The 19,217-nt window shown below is 42.6% G+C and overlaps 1 protein-coding gene across 1 annotated transcript in view; it reads left to right on the forward strand.

Annotated features, from left to right (window-relative positions):
* The first annotated feature begins 1,209 nt into the window (after positions 1 to 1,209).
* Positions 1,210 to 19,217, forward strand: part of LOC132404145 (leucine-rich repeat-containing protein 43-like) — an 82,145-nt gene continuing 64,137 nt past the window's right edge. Inside the window, exons 1-7 of the mRNA XM_059988208.1 lie at positions 1,210 to 1,348; positions 1,446 to 1,507; positions 5,199 to 5,468; positions 8,402 to 8,512; positions 8,682 to 8,821; positions 15,877 to 16,115; positions 19,010 to 19,197. Of these exons, the coding sequence (XP_059844191.1) occupies positions 1,297 to 1,348; positions 1,446 to 1,507; positions 5,199 to 5,468; positions 8,402 to 8,512; positions 8,682 to 8,821; positions 15,877 to 16,115; positions 19,010 to 19,197 (1,062 nt within the window). The 5' untranslated portion in view covers positions 1,210 to 1,296. The remainder of the gene's footprint in view (positions 1,349 to 1,445; positions 1,508 to 5,198; positions 5,469 to 8,401; positions 8,513 to 8,681; positions 8,822 to 15,876; positions 16,116 to 19,009; positions 19,198 to 19,217) is intronic.

Consider the following 19,217-nt stretch of genomic DNA (forward strand, 5'->3'; position numbering starts at 1 on the left):
GGTTGGGGGATAGGGGAAAACAGAGGCCACTAATATGACAATCAATGGGAAATAAAATTGGGGTTTTGAAAGAATTGGCTTAACCCAGTGTACGCTCAGCTCATAAAACAGGCTAAAAGGAGAGAATAAGATAGATGGCAGTGGCGACAGAATTCACTAACGAAAGACTGAATCAGGGTCACTTGGAGTAGATTTGCTTTGTTAGAACAACTTGTTTTCTCACTGTCAGTGAAAAGGACCAAAGAAGCAGTAGTCATGATGATTAAAGGTAGTTGTTTTCCTGATGGGCTGGCGTGCACTCAGCGAAACAGGAACCGACGCTTCTCCTCCGTCAACAGATTTCTGAACGGTCTGTGAACTCATGAACTCTGCCTCATTATTCTTTTTTTTTGGCACTATATACTTACTTTGAAATTGAGTTTGGATTAACTTTATTTATCACATGTCTACCGAAACATCGGAACGTACAGCGATCTGCGACGTTCTGCGGCAGCTCAAATCGGCGAGGGTTATACTGGGCAATTCATTAACTCTGACCCGTGCATCTTCGGACTGTGGAAGGAAACTGGAGCACCTGGAGGAGACCCACGCAGCCATGGGGCAAACATTCAAACTCCTCACAGGCACCAGTAGGAATTGAACCCTGATCGTGGGTTGCTGGCGCTGGAAAGCAACACGCTAACCCCTAATGTCTTTGCTGCCCTAAATTTCACATCACGTATCACAGTGATAATAAACCTGATTCTGATTTGTCGACTTGATGCGAAAATCTCCTGGGCTATAGATGGAAAAGGTACAACTCCAAGTGACACTACAATCTGTGCTCAGAAGATGATGTAAATTGGCCATCTTTTTATGTTTTTCTTTAGGTGATATAATTCCTGATTATGTATAATTTGTGGCAATCAAATTTGCATAAATAGCAATCCCAGTCAGAAAATAACATGTAAATATTTACTGACTTTTTCACAAGCGGGCTCAGTTTGAGCTCTAAAACATTCTCTCATTTTTATTAGAGGCTCTGTAGGTAAAACTCTTCTTGCGAATGAACAAACCACTAAGTACACAGTTGCAGAGTTGAGACAGAGAAAAGGCACACTGTCCCTTTAAATGTCATCCGAATGCTTCTATCATGGAACTGAAGGTTTTGTCGTTGCTTGGCAACTGGGAATTACGCCTCCTAGCAACCACTACACCAGGTATACCAATGTACTTACTCTGTTTGTAAGCAGTGTTACTTGAAACTGAAAAATGAGACTTTAAATTAGGATTATCTTTCAAACCTCTCTGAAGTAAATGTCTGTGAACGGACTATACCGGGGAGAGTACTTGACATCATTTGAACATGGTATGGTATCAGCATTTGGGGAAATCAAGCTACATGTCTTGATATACTTCTCGAAAGCTCTGAGAGTCTGAGATGGCTGGTGTTTCTGTCTTTGTAGCTTTTCAACAACAGATGAAGACTTTGTGCTTGAATGATTTCCCTTGTGGGACTGGCAGCTGGGTAAGGGAATTAATGCCTTTTGTCTACTTAAAGGCTAAGTTAAATTTCACTCAAGTAACTTGTCAAGGAGAAAATGACTAAGTGTTTGAGAACCTGAAATCAACTAAATCTCAGTGAAAATTTTCCTAACAATTGCTCCCCCCTTGTTGTTTGTAGTTTCTTCAAGTTGAATCCCAGAAACGTTAATTCTGTTGCTCACAGGTGTGTCACTATTTCCATCATTTTCTGCTTCTTCTCCGATGGGAATGTGTGAGTTGTTGGTAATTGTATCCCCAAGAGTTATAAGCAAAACCTTGGGATTTTCATCTATAATTCATTCCCCTACTCAACATTGCCTTTGAAATTGTTTTATTAAAATACAAATAAGCATTAGTGTCACAACAAAACAAACGATTGATTCATTAAGTGTAGAAATGGTGGGTGATATATGGATTTTCAGGATTTTCTAAATTTAGATACAGCCTGGAGTAGGCTCTTCTGGCCCTTTGAGCCACGTTGCCCAGCAACCCCCGATTTAATTCTAGCCTAATCACAGGACAATTTACAATGACCAATGAACCTACCAGCCTTCCTTGTACTGCAGAGGGAGACCGGAGCACCCGGAGATCTCCGGGAGAACTACAAACGTTCAAAGAGAAAAAAGTATATTTGCTCCAGAAAGTTTGAACCAGTGTAGCTGCGACTTTGGTTTTTCGGCCTCATTAGAAGAGTAGCAGTGAGCTATTCTCGGCTTTGGAAGCAGCCCACCTCTAACAGAGAAACAAACAAACAATGTTCTTCGTGGGGCGCTGTTGGGTTCAGGAAGGGCCGTCGTGGAGGCAAGGGGGAAGAACTGGGTGTTAAATAGTCAGGGGCAAAGGGGTTAGTCAGGAGGCACGGATTGTTGGCAAATAATGGCCAACTGTGACTTCCGGCTTCTAACTAGATCAGCTTCTGTCGTTTGTTTCAGGATCAGAGGGTATCCCCTTATGTCTAATGAATCGTTGCTGGTATAATCACGGACTTGTGCTAATTCAACAAAGAATGGTGTGGATGTAGATTTGCTTTGGAAGTGAATGTGCAAGGTATAGTTAGTGCCTCTGCAGAAGACATGACAATTAGTGGTGGGATTAGCTGATGTCTGTCACACTGTGACAGGAGACTTTAATCAGGTTAGTTTGCAGAAGCCCCTGCCTAATTGCAACCTCACCTGCAATTCTAGAGCACCCAACACACCCGACCACTGCTCTACCCCCATCAGGGACGCTTACCGCTCCATCCCTCACTCACACTTGGGTAGATCCAGCCACCAGGCATCTGCCTAACATACACACAGAGGCTGAAGAACTTGTCACCAGTGAGGAGGACTACAAACAGCTGGATGGCAGGAGCAGAGGAGTAGATTTGACATTGCGTTCAATTGGACCCTCTTCAAGGATTCACCAGTGGACCTAAATGAATACATAAATCGGTGTCTGCCTTAGAAAGGATCTGGATCCATTCTATCTTAGCCTACCACCACAACAGGTCAACAGCAGATGCGCCTTCTCTGGCTCCTCTCTCTGCTCTGGACCATTTGGACAGAAACTGGAGTGTAGGACTGACATTCATTGGTAAATTCAAGCACAGCACCAGGCTTTAAGACCTGGGCCCCTGGTCCTTCCTATGCAACTCCCTCATCGGCAGGCACCCACCAGCGAGCGTTGGATCATCAGCACGAGGCTGCGTGCTTAGCTCTTCGCTCTGCTCTCTTTGCACGCAAGACCGTGTGGCCAAGTACAGCACCAGCGCCATCTTCTAATCTGCTGATGACGTGATCGTGGTTGGCGGAATCGCGGGGTGTGGTGGCTCGGCTTACTGGTGTTAGATTGGACGTCTGCTTGAGTGGTGCCTCGAAAAACAACCTCTCGCTCAGTAGTAGCAAAACTAAACTTGTTATCATGCTGTATTTCTAAATACAAATAAATAAGTAAATTCCTGGGTGTTAACATATCAGATGTGGCCTGTCCAGGGCCCAGCACTTAGATGCCAACATAGGGTGCCGTCTGGCCCATCAGGCCTGCTCTGCCATTCAGTAAGATCATGGCCGATCATCCCCACTTACCTGCCTCAACATCCATCATCAAAGATCCCCACCAGCCACCTTTTCACGTCTAATACCGAGCAGGAGGTGCAGAAGGCCGATTTCCAAGCACCGCCAAGTTCAAGACAGCTGTTTCCCTTCAACCATTCAGATCTTGGGCCAACTGGCAAGGCCCCAATCACTACCTCAGGGTAGCAACACTATGGTCTCTGTGACCAACTTGCACTACCGTTCGTTGTAATTGTGCTCAGTTTACGTTTTTCCCGGTGAACGTTGCTTAAGTGATGCGATGCTGGTGCAGGTAAGTTCCTTGTTGCTTCTGCGCAGACATGCAGTTGTGCAGATGACAGTAAACTTGACTTGGCTTTGCTGTTTCTGCGGATGGCAGGAAAAGTTTTCTAATGCTACGACAGGATGTACACCAGACAGAAAGTTGGGCAGATGGAGTCTGAGGTGATTCATTTATGAAAGTCACGTAGGGGTAGTACATTAAGAGTAAACTATAGGAGACTCAGGAGCATTGATAAAGATCCAAGGTTATCGTTTTCTGAAAGAGGCAACACAGGTAGGTGTGTTTTCCATCGAGCGGAGGAGGCTTAGGAGGCACCTAATGGAAGTGTTTAAGATTATAAGAGGCGTAGATAGGGTGGACAGATAAAATAATTTTCCCATTGTAGGGATTATTATAAACAAGAAGGCATAGCTTAAGGTGGGAAGGAGGGGTTTTAAAGGGGATCTGAGGGGGAAGTACTTTATACAGGATTGTGTTACCAGAAGAGGTAATGTAATCAGATAGAATTATTAGTCATATTTAAAGGGCTTTTAACACACGTAAATAGTGAATGCATAGAAGAATCCTGACCATGTGTGAGCAAATGGGATTACTATAACTAGGCAAAAAGATCCACATGGATGCGCCGGGCCTGGTTCTGGGCCTATGTTCCGGGCCTGTTTCCGGGCCTATGACTCTAATCAAACAAAAGGGAAAATAAGACAGTTGTTACCTTATTACAGTTTCACGATATAGAAATACTTGCAATTTAAAGTCACAAATTATTTTGTTTGAGTGGGAAAATCGCGTATTATTTCAACAGTAAGGCCCAGTGTGCTTGAGAAGTGAAAATCTCTTTATCTTCTTCTAGAGCAGCGGTAGCCAACCTGGGGTCCATGGGCCCCTTGGGAAATGGTAGGGATCAATGGCATAAAAAGGGGTTGGGAACCCCTGCTCTAGTGAATTTAATCATGTTACCGATAAAGATGAACTTTATTAACTTCTAAAAGATATATCTTTCTAGTATTTACTGAGTTAGTCCATGTCTTTTCAAGGGCACAATGTCATGAACAGTCATTGTAACAATCATAGGTGTGGTGAACTATGTGCCTGTCGGGACATGCCCCCTGCTGACTGCTCCTTTGGCTCCTCCCACAGGCCCCTGTATAAAGGAGATCTGAGGCCTGACGCTCAGCCTCAGTCTCCAGGACATTGTATGATAGACACTCACTCCTGGTTCCTTCTTCCAGTCAATAAAAGCCGATATCTCACCTTACATCTCAGTGTGAGTTATTGATGGTGCAGCAATAGGCAAACACAGCAATGTGCTGCCGACCTTTGTTTCTTTACATATTTAGAACAGGCCCAGGAGCCCAACACAGGGGGCCAGAAGCAGCAAGCTACTGAGATACCATGGAGAGGAGGAAGAGGAGCAGGACAGAGATGTACACGAGGAAGACCAGCGGGCACTGAGGGAATATCTAACGGATAAGCATTCACCTTGGAATGGTGAGGACCTGAGCCCGGAGAATCAGCATCTGAGGGAAATGGCAATCTCTTCGCCATCACTCGTGAATTTAAACTTCTTTTGCTCTAACTTAAAAGCCTTAAGACTTGTGAATAAACAGGTGAGCTGGCTACTTTATTCAAGTTCCTTTCTAGGAAAAGAGGATGTTATGTCTATTTGTTTCTCTTTAATAATCTGAATGCGTGCCAATGGTTTGGATAAACACTGTTTATGGGCATTTGCATAAGTAGCTCTAAACTTCTACACTTCCCTTTCAATTCAGTGCTTTTAAGGCACTTTAAGAATAGTCTCACTTCTCTACTGTCTTTTACAGAATCTAATATTTCCTTCCTGAGAGAAAAGCTAAGGCCCTGATGATTCTGTTTATTTCATGTTATCAGCTGCTGGCACTTCTTCATTTAACCTGCACAGACACCAGAATTTTAATAGCACTGTACAAGATAGGAGCAGAATTAGGCCATTTCTTCATACTTGATTTATTATCCGTTTCAACCCCATTCTCCTGCCCCCTCCCCATAACTTCTGACCCCAGACTGATCAAGAACCTATCAACTTTAAATATACCTGGTGACTTGGCCTCCACAGCTGTCTGTGGCAATGAATTCCACAGATTCACCGTCATCTGGCTAAAGTGTAATATTCAAAGTATTGCCACAGAATTTGTTTCCAGCTGTAGTTACTCTTCCCATCTACAACATCATCCATCCAATACATTAAAAAATCTGCATATGGCAATAATATTATTCCCAGCCAGGTGGTGATTGGATAATCATCATCATCGTCATTCTGTGCCATGTTGTATACACCCCAGGGTTGCGTGCTCAGTCCACTGCTGTTCACTCTGCTGACCCACGACTGTGCTGCAACACACAGCTCGAACCACATCATCAAGTTCGCTGATGACACGACCATGGTGGGTCTCATCAGCAAGGACGATGAGTCAGCTTACAGAGAGGAGGTGCAGCGGCTAACAGACTGGTGCAGAGCCAACAACCTGTCTCTGAATGTGAACAAAACAAAAGAGATGGTTGTTGACTTCAGGAGGGCACGGAGCGACCACTCCCCGATGAACATCGACCGCTCCTCAGTAGAGATTGTAAAGAGCACCAAATTTTTTGGTGTTCACCTGGTGGAGAATCTCACCTGGTCCCTCAACACCAGCTCCATAGCAAAGAAAGCCCAGCAGCATCTCTACTTTTTGCGAAGGCTGAGGAAAGTCCATCTCCCACCCCCCATCCTCATCACATTCTACAGGGGTTGTATTGAGAGCATCCTGAGCAGCTGCATCACTGCCTGGTTCGGAAATTGCACCACCTCGGATCGCAAGACCCTGCTGCGGATAGTGAGGTCAGCTGAGAAGATCATCAGGGTCTCTCTTCCCGCCATCATGGACATTTACACTACACGCTGCATCCGAAAAGGAAACAGCATTATGAAGGACCCCATGCACCCCTCATACAATCTCTTCTCCCTCCTGCCGTCTGGGAAATGGCTCTGAAGCATTTGGGCTCTCACGACCAGACTATGTAACAGTTTCTTCCCCCAAGCTATCAGACTCCTCAATACCCGAAGCCTGGACTGACACCTTGCCCTATTGTCCTGTTTATTATTTATTGTAATGCCTGTACTGTTTTTGTGCATTTTGTGCAGTCCAGTGTAGGTCTGTAGTCTAGTGTAGCTTTCTCTGTTTTTTTTTATTACGTAGTTCAGTCTAGTTTTCTGTACCGTGTCATGTAACACCACAGTCCTGAAAAACGTTGTCTCATTTTTACTATGTACTGTACCAGCAGTTATGGTCGAAATGACAATAAAAGTTGACTTGACTTGATTTGATCATCATTCTGTGCCATGTCATATGACGTAGACGATCATGGTCTTTCATTTGTCCATGACCATGATGGTTCTTGGCAAATTTTTCTACAGAAGTGGTTTGCCATTGCCTTCTTCTGGGCAGTGACTTTACAAGACGGGTGACCCCAGTCATTGTCAATACTCTTCAAGGATTGTAGGTAGGATGGTAGGGAGACCCCTATGATCCTCTCAGCCATTCTCACAGTCCCTTGTAGGGGCTTCTGGTCCGACGCTCGGCTGCTCCACACCCGATGGAAATGCCACCTGTCAGGACGGTCTCATTGGCGCTCCTACAGAATGCCATTAAGATGGAGGTTGGGGGGGTGGGAGCCTCACTTGCCTCAATCTCTTTAGGAAGTGGAAGTGCTGCTGTGCCTTCTTGTTCAGGGAGGTGGTATTAAGGGACCAGGTGAGGTCATCAGTGATTTGAAGTCCCAGGAACTTGGTGCACTTAACTCTCTCTACGGACATGAAGCTGCCAGTGGTATTCCTTTCCATGCGGGTCTCTACCCTTGCAGTAGACTTGCCACGGAATCTGGGTGCCTTCAGCAACTTAAAGAGAACAGATACCCACTCTCAAGGGAAAGGTCCACGCTGGCTAATACTGCCAGTAGGCCAACTGATCATTTGTCTCTTCACCCCCACTGGAGATCATTGTCTAATACTGGTACTGGCTGCCGTAGATGGCCGTAGTTGGATTGTCCTCTGGGGTTGGACCATTTACATATCCTTAACACCACGTGCTAGTGTAGTAAGAGTCGGGGGGAGCCCTCTTTGCAAAAACTACCCCTGAGCAGCTGGTGCTCATTGTAAGTCCTGGTTATGTGACCATGGGTGCCAGGCGGTCAATCTCTGAAGAGTACTGTTCATGGCTGGGGTCACCCGTCTTGGAAAGACACTGCCCAGAAGAAGGCAAAAGCAAACTACATCTGTAGGAAAATTTGCCAAGAACCATCATGGTCATGGATAGAGAAAAGAATACAGGCAACTTAAAGGCAGATGGAAAACAATGATCACCCATGTCATATGACACACCACTTAATGATGACAAGTAACCCCGCCCATATTGACTTTGTTGTTTCCAACAAGACTAGCTAAAGCAGAAAAAATGCCAGTTATTTCAACAGAATCAGAAAATAATGAACATTTTAACAGCCAATTATAATTTCTTTCCTCCTGTAGATCACTGAGGTTGACAAGGACTTGTTGAAATTTCAGAATCTGGAAGAACTTACACTAAGTGCGAATAGGATCTCTACATTAAACTCAGCCAATCTTCCAAGAAAGCTGAAGGTAAATGAGGGATTGCACAATATCATTTTAAATGTGTGACTGTCTCTGCCTCTGTTGCCTGTAGTAACCAAATGAAAAATGTTTATGTTCCACCACTGTGGAAAATGGAGATCCACGTGCAGGATGGTGCAAAATAACATTTTTTTAAAAACTTGTGACCTATTTGCAGATTCTAGAGCTCTGCACCAATGAGATTTCCTCTCTAAATGATCTGGTCGTCAGCCCACCTCCTGGGTTACAACACCTGGGGCTGTCATACAACAAGCTTTCGCTTGACTCCGAGTACAAGTTCCTCTCAGGCGAATTCTGGTAAATATTTTGACACTCTGATAAGTATCTTGAATGTGATTGAAAATGTACAGAAAATATTCCTCTTCCAACCAAATACAGTAAAATGGAGTACATTGATAGAGTAATCCAACATGGAACCGGCCCTACAGTCCAACACATACCTTCTAGCCCATTTAGCCAGTATCCCTCTAAACCTCCTCCCTAACCATGTACCTGTCCAAATGTCTTCTGAATGCTGTTAAAATATGTTAAATGATGGTTTGAGTCATAGAATCATAGAGCCAAACATTGCAAAAGGACTTCTGGTCCAATTTGCCCATGCTGACCAGTGGACACCCTTCTTCACTCATCTCATCTCCGAGCACTTAGAGTCATAGAGTCATAGAACACTGCAACATAGAAGCAAACAGGCCCTTTGCTCCGTCTAAGTCCGCGGCAAAACCATTTAAAACTGCCTACTCCCATCGCCTTGCACCTGGACCATTGCCCTCCATACCCCTGTATCTATCCAAACTTCCCTTAAACGTCAAAATCAAGTTCACAATTACCACCTGTGTTGGCAGCTCGTTCCACACTCTCACAACCCTCTGAGTGAAGAAGTTTCCCCCTCATGTCCCCCTTAAACTTCTCACCTTTTACCCTTAACCCATGACCTCTAGTTGTAGTCCCACTCAACCTCAGTGGAATAAAATCTGCTTACGTGTACCCTATCTATACCCCCCTCATCATTTTGTATACCTCTATCAAATCTTCCCTCAATCATCTACATTCCAAGGAATAAAGTCCTAACCAAATCAATCTTTTCTTGTAACTCAGGTCCTCCTCTCCAAACAACATCCTTGTAAATTTTCTCTGTACTCTTTCAACATTATTTACATCTTTCCTGTAGGTAGGTGACCAAAACTGCACATAATATTCCAAATTAGGCCTCACCAGTGTCTTATACAATTTCAACATAACGTCCCATTTCCTGTACTCAATACATTGATTTGTGAAGGCCAATGTGTCAAAAAAGCTTGCTTTACGGCCCTTCCTAACAGTGATGCCTCTTTCAATGAATTATGGACCTTGTTCCACCATGCTCCTCACTGCCCTGCTGCTCACGGTGTAAGGCGTGCCCTGGTCGGTACACTTGGTACACTGTACTCTATGCCTAAGCAATTCAAATGCTTACCTAGTCACTCCTTAGGGTGCCACAGTAGCATAGTGGTTAGCACACCGCTTTACGGTACAGGAGACAAGGGTTCAATTCCCACCATTGCCTGTAAGAAGTTTGTACCTTCTCCCTGTGACCATGTGGATTTCCTCCGGGTGCTCTGGTTTCCTCCCACAGCCCAAACCACGTACAGGTTGGTTGGTTAACTGCTCATTATAAATTGTCCTGTGATTAGGTAGGGAGCAAATTGGGGAATTGCTGGGCAGCACGGCTCAAAGGGCTGGAAGGGCCTGTTTCACACTATAGCCCCATAAAACAAATGCTGGGAGTGACCAATCTCTGGGTGGAGAAGGTCCATTCATATTTTTTTATGTTTTAAAAAATTTTCAGCCTTTGTAGGCTGAGCCGGCATTTAACTTCCCATCCCTCCTCGTCCTTGCACACCAGACCAGTGTGAGATCATCCATTATGTAAAAACAAAAAGGCAAAAGCAGATTCATGAAGGTAGAGCTGCGGATGTGGTGTATATAGATTCCATGAGGGCTTCTGACATGGTGGACTCATTCAGAGAGTCAGGAGACATGGAATCCAGGCAACTTGGCTGCGTGGATTCAGAAATGGCTTGCCCTTAGAAGAAGGTGGTTGATTTAGTTGAGGTTCTACATATGTTCTACACTCCTCTTGACTAGGGCTTTGCGATGAATAAGCAGCATCATCAGGAGAGTTTAAGCACAACACGTTATGTGCTGACCCCATACTTTTCAATTGTGATTGGTGCTGCATGTCTTCTTAGGCCTTCTACCCTCGTCTGCTCCTAACTGGAACCCTGGCACTTTGAAGGCCATCGTAGCGCAGCTGCTAATCCGACACTACTGCAGCTCGGTGCGTTGGACTTCGGAGCGCAATTCCCTGTGGGAGTGTGTGGGTTTCCTCCGGGTGCTCCACTTTCCTCCAGTTTCGGAGGTTAGTCGGCGTTTTGTAAATTGTCCCGTGATTAGGCTGGGGTTGCTGGTTGTCGTAGGTCTGCAAGGGCCTATTGCCTGCTGTACCTTCAAGAAGAAAATGCATTTCTCAGCTGACTGGATTTATGTTGCTCAAAGAAACTCTGAGGTAAATTGTACATTCACCACTGCATAGATCATCATCAGCCTCCTGGAAAGTCTGTATATTGTGAGTTAACATGCTCAATATTTCCATGAAATACACGTCTAGGGTCACGTGATTAGTTCCCAGAGGAGCAAATGAGCTTCTGTATTTATTAATTTCCATCCATCTGGACACCAGCTGGTTTGCTTTCTAATTGAAACTAAATAGCTTGAAAGATATTTTAAACAGTTCTCTTGTGTATTCTTCTTAATGCCAAACATTAAAATTTACGAGATAAAGAATTGCTGTCAAACACACGAATCCAGAGCATGCATTTAAATAACAAATTAAATTATTCTGTGATTTATAATGTAGTGCATACCGTTGCTGTAACATCAGCTTCTACATTTTCATGCAGTCAGCATGCTTGTTAGCATTAGGATTGAAGTAAGCTGCAGAAAGTTGGGAAGTTAGTCAGCTCCATCATGGGTACTGGCCTTCGTAGTATCCAAGACATCCTCAAGGAGCGGTGCCTCAGGAAGGCGGTGTCCGGCACTAAGGACACACACTTCCCAGGACATGTCCTCTTCTCATTGTCACTGGCAGGAAGAAGGTACAGGAGCCTGGAGATACACTCGCAGCAATTCAGGAACAGCTTCATCCCCTCTCCCATACAATTCCGAAATGGACATTGATCCCATGAACTTTTTAAAAAAATCTGTTTTTGCAATATTTATTTTAACTTAGCTATTTAATATACATTATTCTATGATTCAAAGATTCTATAACACTGTAATTCAGTCATATTAGATCATAAGGCCAAAAGATGTAGGAGTGGAAGGCCGTTTGGCTCAACGTCTGCTCCGCCATTTCATCATGGCTGCTCCATTTTTTTCTCTTAGCCCCAGTCTCCTGCTATCACACCCCTCACCCCATATCCGTTCATACTCTGACCAATCAAGAATCTATCAAACTCTGCCTTAAATATACATAAAGACTTGGCCTCCACAGCTGCTTATGGCAACAAATTCCTCAGATTCACTACTCACTGCCTAAAGAATTCCTCATCATCTCCATTCTAAAAGGACACCTTTCTATTCTGAGACTGTGTGCTCTGGTCTTCGACTCTCCCACCATAGGAAACATCCTCTCCACGCCCACTCTATCAAGGCCTTTCACCATTCAGTAGGTTTCAATGAGATCACCCCCTCATACCTCTGAATTCTAGTGAAACCAGGCCCAGAGCCACCAAATGCTCTTCATATGACAAGCCATTCAATCCTGGAATCATTTCATGAATCTCCTTTGAACCCGCTCCAGTTTCAGCACATCATTTCTAAGGTGAGGGGCCCAAAACAGTTCATAATACTTCGTGAGGCCTCATCAGTGCTTTATAAAGACTCAACATTACATCTTTGCTTTTATATTCTAGTCCTCTTGAAATGAATGCTAACATCACATTTGCCTTCCTCACCACAGACTTAACTTGCAAACTACCTTTAGGGAATCCTGCACAAGGACTCCCAAATCCCTTTGCGCTTTGGATTTTTGTATTTTCTCTCCATTTAGAATCCACACTGTATTCCATCTGCCGCTTCTCTGTCCGTTCTCCTAATCGGTCCAAGTCCTTCTGCAGCCTCTCTATTTCCTCAGAACTACCTGCCTCTGCACCTGTCCTTGTTTCATCTGCAAACTTTGCAACAAAGCCATCAATTCCATCATCAAAATCATTGACTAATAATGTAAAAAGAATTGGTCCCGGCACAGACCACTATTTACCGGCAGCCAACCAGAAAAGGCTCCCTTTATTCCCACTCTTTGCCTCCTGCCAATCAGCCACTGCTTTATCCATGCTAGAATCTTTCCTGTAATACCGTGGGCTCATAGCTTGATAAGCAGCCTCGTGTGTGGCTCCTTGTCAAAGTCCTTTTGCAAATCCAAGTACGCAACATCAATCAATTCTCCTTTGTCTATCCTGCTTGTTATTTCTTCAAAGACTTCCAACTGATTTGTTAGCAAGACTTTTCCTTGACCATGCTGGCTACAGCCTATTTTATCAGGTGTCTCCAAATACCCTGAAACTACATCCTTAACAATTGACTCCAGCATCTTCACAACCACTGAGGTCAGACTAACTGGCCTCTATTTTCCTTTCTTCTACCTCTCTCCTTTCCTGAAGAGTGGAGAGATATTTGCAATTTTTCAGTCTTCCAGAACTAATCCAGAGTCTAGTGAGTCTTGAAAGATCATTACTAATGCCTCCACAATCCTTTCAGCCTCTTTCAGAACCCTGGGATGTACACCATCTGGTCCGGGTGACTTATCTACCTTCAGACCTTTCAGTTTCTCAAGAACCTTCTCCCTAGTTATGGTAACTTGACCACTGACACCAGGCTGTTCCACCATTCTGCTAGCATCTTCCACAGTGAAGACTGATGCAAAATACTTATTAGTTCATCTACCATTTCCTTATCCCCCCATTTCTACCTCTCCAGCGTTGTTTTCCAGCCGTCCAATATCCACTCTTATCTCTCTTACACTTTATGTATCTGAAGAAACTTTTGGTATCCTCTTTCATATTGGCTAGCTGACTTTCGTATTCCATTTTTTTATCTTCTTGATTACTTTTTTTAGTTGCCTTCTATTGGTACTTAAAAGCTTCCCAATCCCCTAACTTCCCACTAACATTTGCCCAGTGGATTATCAGCACCCAATTGCCCACCATTAAGAACATCTGCCATAAACGCAGCCTGGGCTGGGCGAAAAGCATTATCACGGATGCATCTCACCCTAACCATGGACTTTTTATTCTCTTGCCGTCCGGTAGGCGCTACAGGAGCCTCCGCTCCCACACCAGCAGGCTCAGGAAGAGCTTCTTCCCTGAGGCTGTGACCCTGCTGAACCTCACATCACAGCACTAAGCAGTATTGCACCCACATTGTACTGCCTCAGTACTTTTATATCTGTGTGCTGTAGCACTTACTTCTTATTCACAGTTATTCTGTAAATAATACTATTCTTTGCATTTCTGGTTCGATGCTAACTGCTTTTCATTTGGCTTTGTATCTGTACTCGGCACAATGACAATAAAGTTGAATCTAATCTAATCTCTGTTCTATGCCCTCTCTTCAGCTTTTATGTTGGCTTTGACTTCCCTTGTTACCCACAGTTGCGTCAACTTGTCTTTAGGATACTTCTTTCTCTTTGGGTTGTATATATCCTGTGCCTTCCGAATTGCTTCCAGAAACTCCAGCTGTTACTGCTGTGCCGTCATCTCTGCCACTGTTCTTTTCCAATCAGTTTTGCCCAACTCCTCTCTAATTCCCTTTACTCCACCATAATACTGATACATCTGACTTCATCTTCTCCTCAGATTTCAGGGTGAATTTGATCATATGATGTTCACTAACCCCTAAGGGTTCTTTTACCTTAAGCTCTCTAATTAAATCTGGTTCGTTGCACAACATCCAATCCAGCACGACTGATCCCCTAGTGGGCTCAACCACGAGCTGCTCTAAAATGCCATCTCACAGGCACTCTAGAAACTCCCCTTCTTGGAATCCAGCACCACCCTGATTTTCCCAATCTACTGCATACTGAAACTCCCCATGTGTATTGTTTTGCTGCCACAGAGTTGACCAATTTCATGACATATGCCAATGATATTAAACCTGATTCTGACAAGTCATATTTAAACATGAGTTAATTAAGAGAAATAATTGGTGTTCATGGGTTGCTCCTTATTTTAAAAACAGAACTTCTAAAATTTCCAGTTGTCTGACAAGGATCCTCAAACAATTAACAATGCTGTTACCTTCCAGCATCTACAGAACCTCGTGTGTCTCTTATCTTCACTCTATCTTGTCAATGGTTCCAAGCCCGCCACACGTTTTCTCCAACTCCTGCATAAGACATTCATTTCCCTGTGAGATTACACAAATGTCAAATGAACGACATGCCTGCATTTTAGGAACATATCGTTAAGAACTGGATTGAAACTCAACATTACTGACGGTCTGAGTAGTGGTGAAAGACGAACCACCATCCAGTTTTCCCTGGTTATCATTCCAAGAAAATCACCAACAGCCCAAGGTCCTCAGTTCTCCTTGATCAGCAACATTTTTATGGAACAATATTTATTATTAACATTCTAACAATCCTTAGTTTCTCTCTAAGCTCCAAGTGCTTCTTAAATACTTCCATTGAATCTTCTTCAACAGCCTCCTTCGGCAGCTCAGTTCACATACTCACCAACCTCAGCATGGAGAATTGCTCTTCACGCCCCTTGTAAATATTTCTCACCCTAAATCTATGCCATCTGGTTTTGGACTCCCTACACTGCATCTCTACACATCTCAGAATTCTAAACCTTTCTCTAAGGTCACTCCTCATTCTTATACATTTCAAGGCATAAGGATCAAGTCTGGCCTATAAATTGGACTCTCTCATCCTGTCAACTTTCTTTTAACTTTTTTCTGCACTCTTTCCAATTTATCCACATCATGTCATGACGTGCCACATAGACATTACCAAAGATTGAACAAATCTGTAGTTAATGACAGAAGGGAAACTGTTATACATGAACTATAACAGGGAATTTTATGCCCCCTTATAAATTTTCCTACTCAGAGGATATTTTGGCATAAGATAAATTGAATAGTTTGAAATATTTCTGATAACATTCAAAGTTTCAACTGTTAGAAATTTTGAGGATAGTTTCATGAGCACCCTGGGGTTCATGTACTATAACACTTAAAGAAGAAAAAAATTAAAACTTGAGTTTTAAGTTGAGTTCTATAACATGTGCTTTTTTTAATCATTCGGAAAACAGGCCCAATCTAATATCGCTTGACTTGAGTTTTAATGACTTTGAGAATTTGCTGAATATAGTGGCTCACCTTACTTTGCTGCCAAAACTGAAAAACCTTATTCTCCTGGGAAATCCAATTGCCCTTCTTCCCAATTACCGGGGTTATATCATTGACACATTGAAGAACCTTACTGCCCTGGATGATGCGTTGATAACCACAGATGAAAGACATATTTTTAAGCACTTGTCAAAATATGAAGGTAAGTGTTTCAAGCCTTTACTGACCATGTATTGAGAACTTCTTTTATTTCTAAAACTTAACCAATGCAGTGTAGCACAAATTGTCTTGAAGCCAATATTTGTGCCACTTAATATTCTACGAGGGGTTAATAACTCATCTGGGGTGATTGATAAGCTTGTGGCCTAAGGTGGAAGGAGATGAGTTATTAACTTCAAATTTTCTGCATAATCACTCAAAGAGTTAACCTGCATGTGCATGTTATGAGAGCTGTATAACTCATCTCCTTCTACCTTAGGCCACAAACTTATCAATCACCCTTCTGTGGACACTTTCTGGAGGTCCAAGATCCGTATGCTCCATGACTGCTGGACTAAGTGTGTAAATGTAGAAGGAGACTATGTTGAAAAATAAATGTACTAGGTTTTCTAAAACTGACTCCTTCTATCTTAGGCCATGAACATATCAATCACCCCTCATAGTTGACATTCATTATTGATCTGCATTTAACTTTAAAATAAAGTTTTACAGTAAATAAAATGAAATTGGTTTCTCATTGGCATTACTTTCATGTTATTTAACCCATTGATTTAAATATTTAAATATTTCAAGAATTAAAAAACAGGAATAATACGGCTTGGGGTGTAAAATGGATTTATGACTTGAGTCCACCCTGTCAAAGCTTGTTTGTTCTTATCAGTCTGAGGCTCCCAGAGACATTTGCTGCCACCTATAGCCCAAAGATGTATCGGTTATCAAATTAATTGATCATTGAAAATTGTCCGGTGATTAGGCTAGGTTAAATTGCGGGTTACTGGGCACTAGGCTTCAAGGGACCAGAAGGGCCTATTCCACGTTGTATCTCAATCAATCATTGAGTAGGCGCGATTAAAATCAGATTGGCAGAGTTTGCAGTGACACAACTCAGCCAAGTGCACTGACTGGGATGGATTATGATTATTTAGGGTGTCAACTGACGGCCAACCCCAAGTTAAGATCATAGGAGGATTTCTGTGCATTGTAAAGATCAGATGAACATTGAGACAGTTCCACGATGAGGAAATCCAGCGACTATAGATAGTTCCCTAGAGAGATTGCAACAAAAATGTTTACAGCAAGAAACAAAATTAACAAATTAATTTTGATAATTTTAAATAATTTGATAATCAAATTATAAATTAAATTAATCAGAGTATCTGTCTATATCAGCCTTTGATCACATTAACTATTGGAGTGCTGTGATTAATATATTGGAATTGGTTTATTATTAGTACATGTACTGAGAAGCCATATAAAGCTTGTCTTGCATACTGTTCATACAGATCACATCACAGTGAATTGAGGTAGAACAACATAAAACAATAATAGAACAGTGAATAAAGTGTAACAGCCACAGAGGAAATACAATGCAGTGTAAGATCATAATGAGGTAAATTCTGAGGTCAAGAGTACATCTTATTGCACTAGGAAGCCATTCAATGGGGCAAATGCACTCAGTGACCACTCTATTACATACTCCTGCACACCTGCTCATTGATGCAAATATCTAATCAGCCAATCACGTGGCAACAACTCAATGCACAAACACATGCAGACATGGTCAAGAGGTTCAGTTGTTGTTCCGACCAAACATCAGAATGGGGAAGAGATGTGACTTTGACCATGGAATGATTGTTGGTGTCGGATGGGGTGGTCTGAGTATTTTGGAAACTGCTGATCTTCTGAAATTTTCATGCACTGCGGTCCTGAGAACTTAAAGAGAATGGTACGCTAAAACAAACAAAAATAAATCCAGCAAGCAGCAGTGTTGTGGGCAAAAGTGCCTGTTAATGAAAGAGGTCAGAGGAGAATGGCCAGATTGATTCAAGCTGACAAGGTGACATTAACTTAAATAACCATGTTACAACAGTGGTGTGCAGAAGAGATGGGGTCCAGCAGCAGAAGACCACGAACATACAGTAGACTCAGTGGCAAACTTATTAGGTTCAGGAAGTTCATTATCTGTGAGAGTTAAAATAATAATGTGGAAAATTGAAATTGAATCTTTCAATTTCTCGAATCTCTCAAGCAGTTTGAGAACATTTTATAAGGCTATACAAAGAAATGCTCTGTATAGAAATAATTCAGCCATGAATGGTCCCAAGCCCAGCTGTGAAAGGAGGATGACTAGGTATAGAGCTAGTAACTTTATTCCATAAAATCCAGAGCTACAGAAACACTAACCAAAGCTTTGAAGACCTCGTCCCTAGAAGACTTGTGAAGTCGAGTGGTGACAGGGCCAATCAACCTTCTACTGGTCCAGGACAGAGGACTCTGGTGAGCTGCTGTTAGCAGCCAAGGTCCCAGCAGGGGTGACAGGTGCAAGAAGAAGGGGACAATATAGAAATGTATAGTGCTTATTGAAAGCAGAACTGGGCATGTTTGAGCTTATGATAAATAGCACTGCAAATCTACTCAGGAAACAAAGAAAATAACTGAAACTGAACAAAATGAAGTAATCTCTTCAAAAAGGAAGTGAGTGGGGAAACAGAACATTAAATGGCCTATGATAAGCCACTGAAGTGCAGTTTCCAAAACTGATTAACAAGGGAATTACCCCATCCTCTCCCTATGACAAGGAATTATGTTGTCATTGCATGTGGCTATAAATTACAGAAGTACATCAATATTCAATCTATATTTGAAGAAGACTTTCATCAGAGCAATATTTAGGTCAAATTCCAAATCAAACTGTCAATCTACCATTTCCTTCAGACACCAAAGCTGGTGTCTACCATTTCCTTCAGTCACTTTAGTTAGTAAAGTATTAAATGTTCATTTAATAATCTGTTTATATTTGTCTATATAATAGCAAAGTGAGTCAAGTCTTCACCTATTTGAATTCTCCCTTTTGATCCAATTTATATCCTACTCTAGAATTTACAGTTAATCTTACTCGGGCAACAATAAGTGTAGGAAATGTAACGGGCATTCCCAATCCCATTGATCCCCTGGAGGAGTTGCCAGAATTCCCAATTATCACCAGGAATTACTTTGTAACCTATGACTTTCTTGAAGATTCACGAGGTTTTGAGATAAGTACTGAGACAACACAAGATAAAAAGGTGAGTGGCAGTCAGCTCTT

The sequence above is a fragment of the Hypanus sabinus genome, chromosome 13, assembly GCF_030144855.1.
Source record: "Hypanus sabinus isolate sHypSab1 chromosome 13, sHypSab1.hap1, whole genome shotgun sequence".
In the NCBI taxonomy this organism is placed as follows: domain Eukaryota; kingdom Metazoa; phylum Chordata; class Chondrichthyes; order Myliobatiformes; family Dasyatidae; genus Hypanus; species Hypanus sabinus.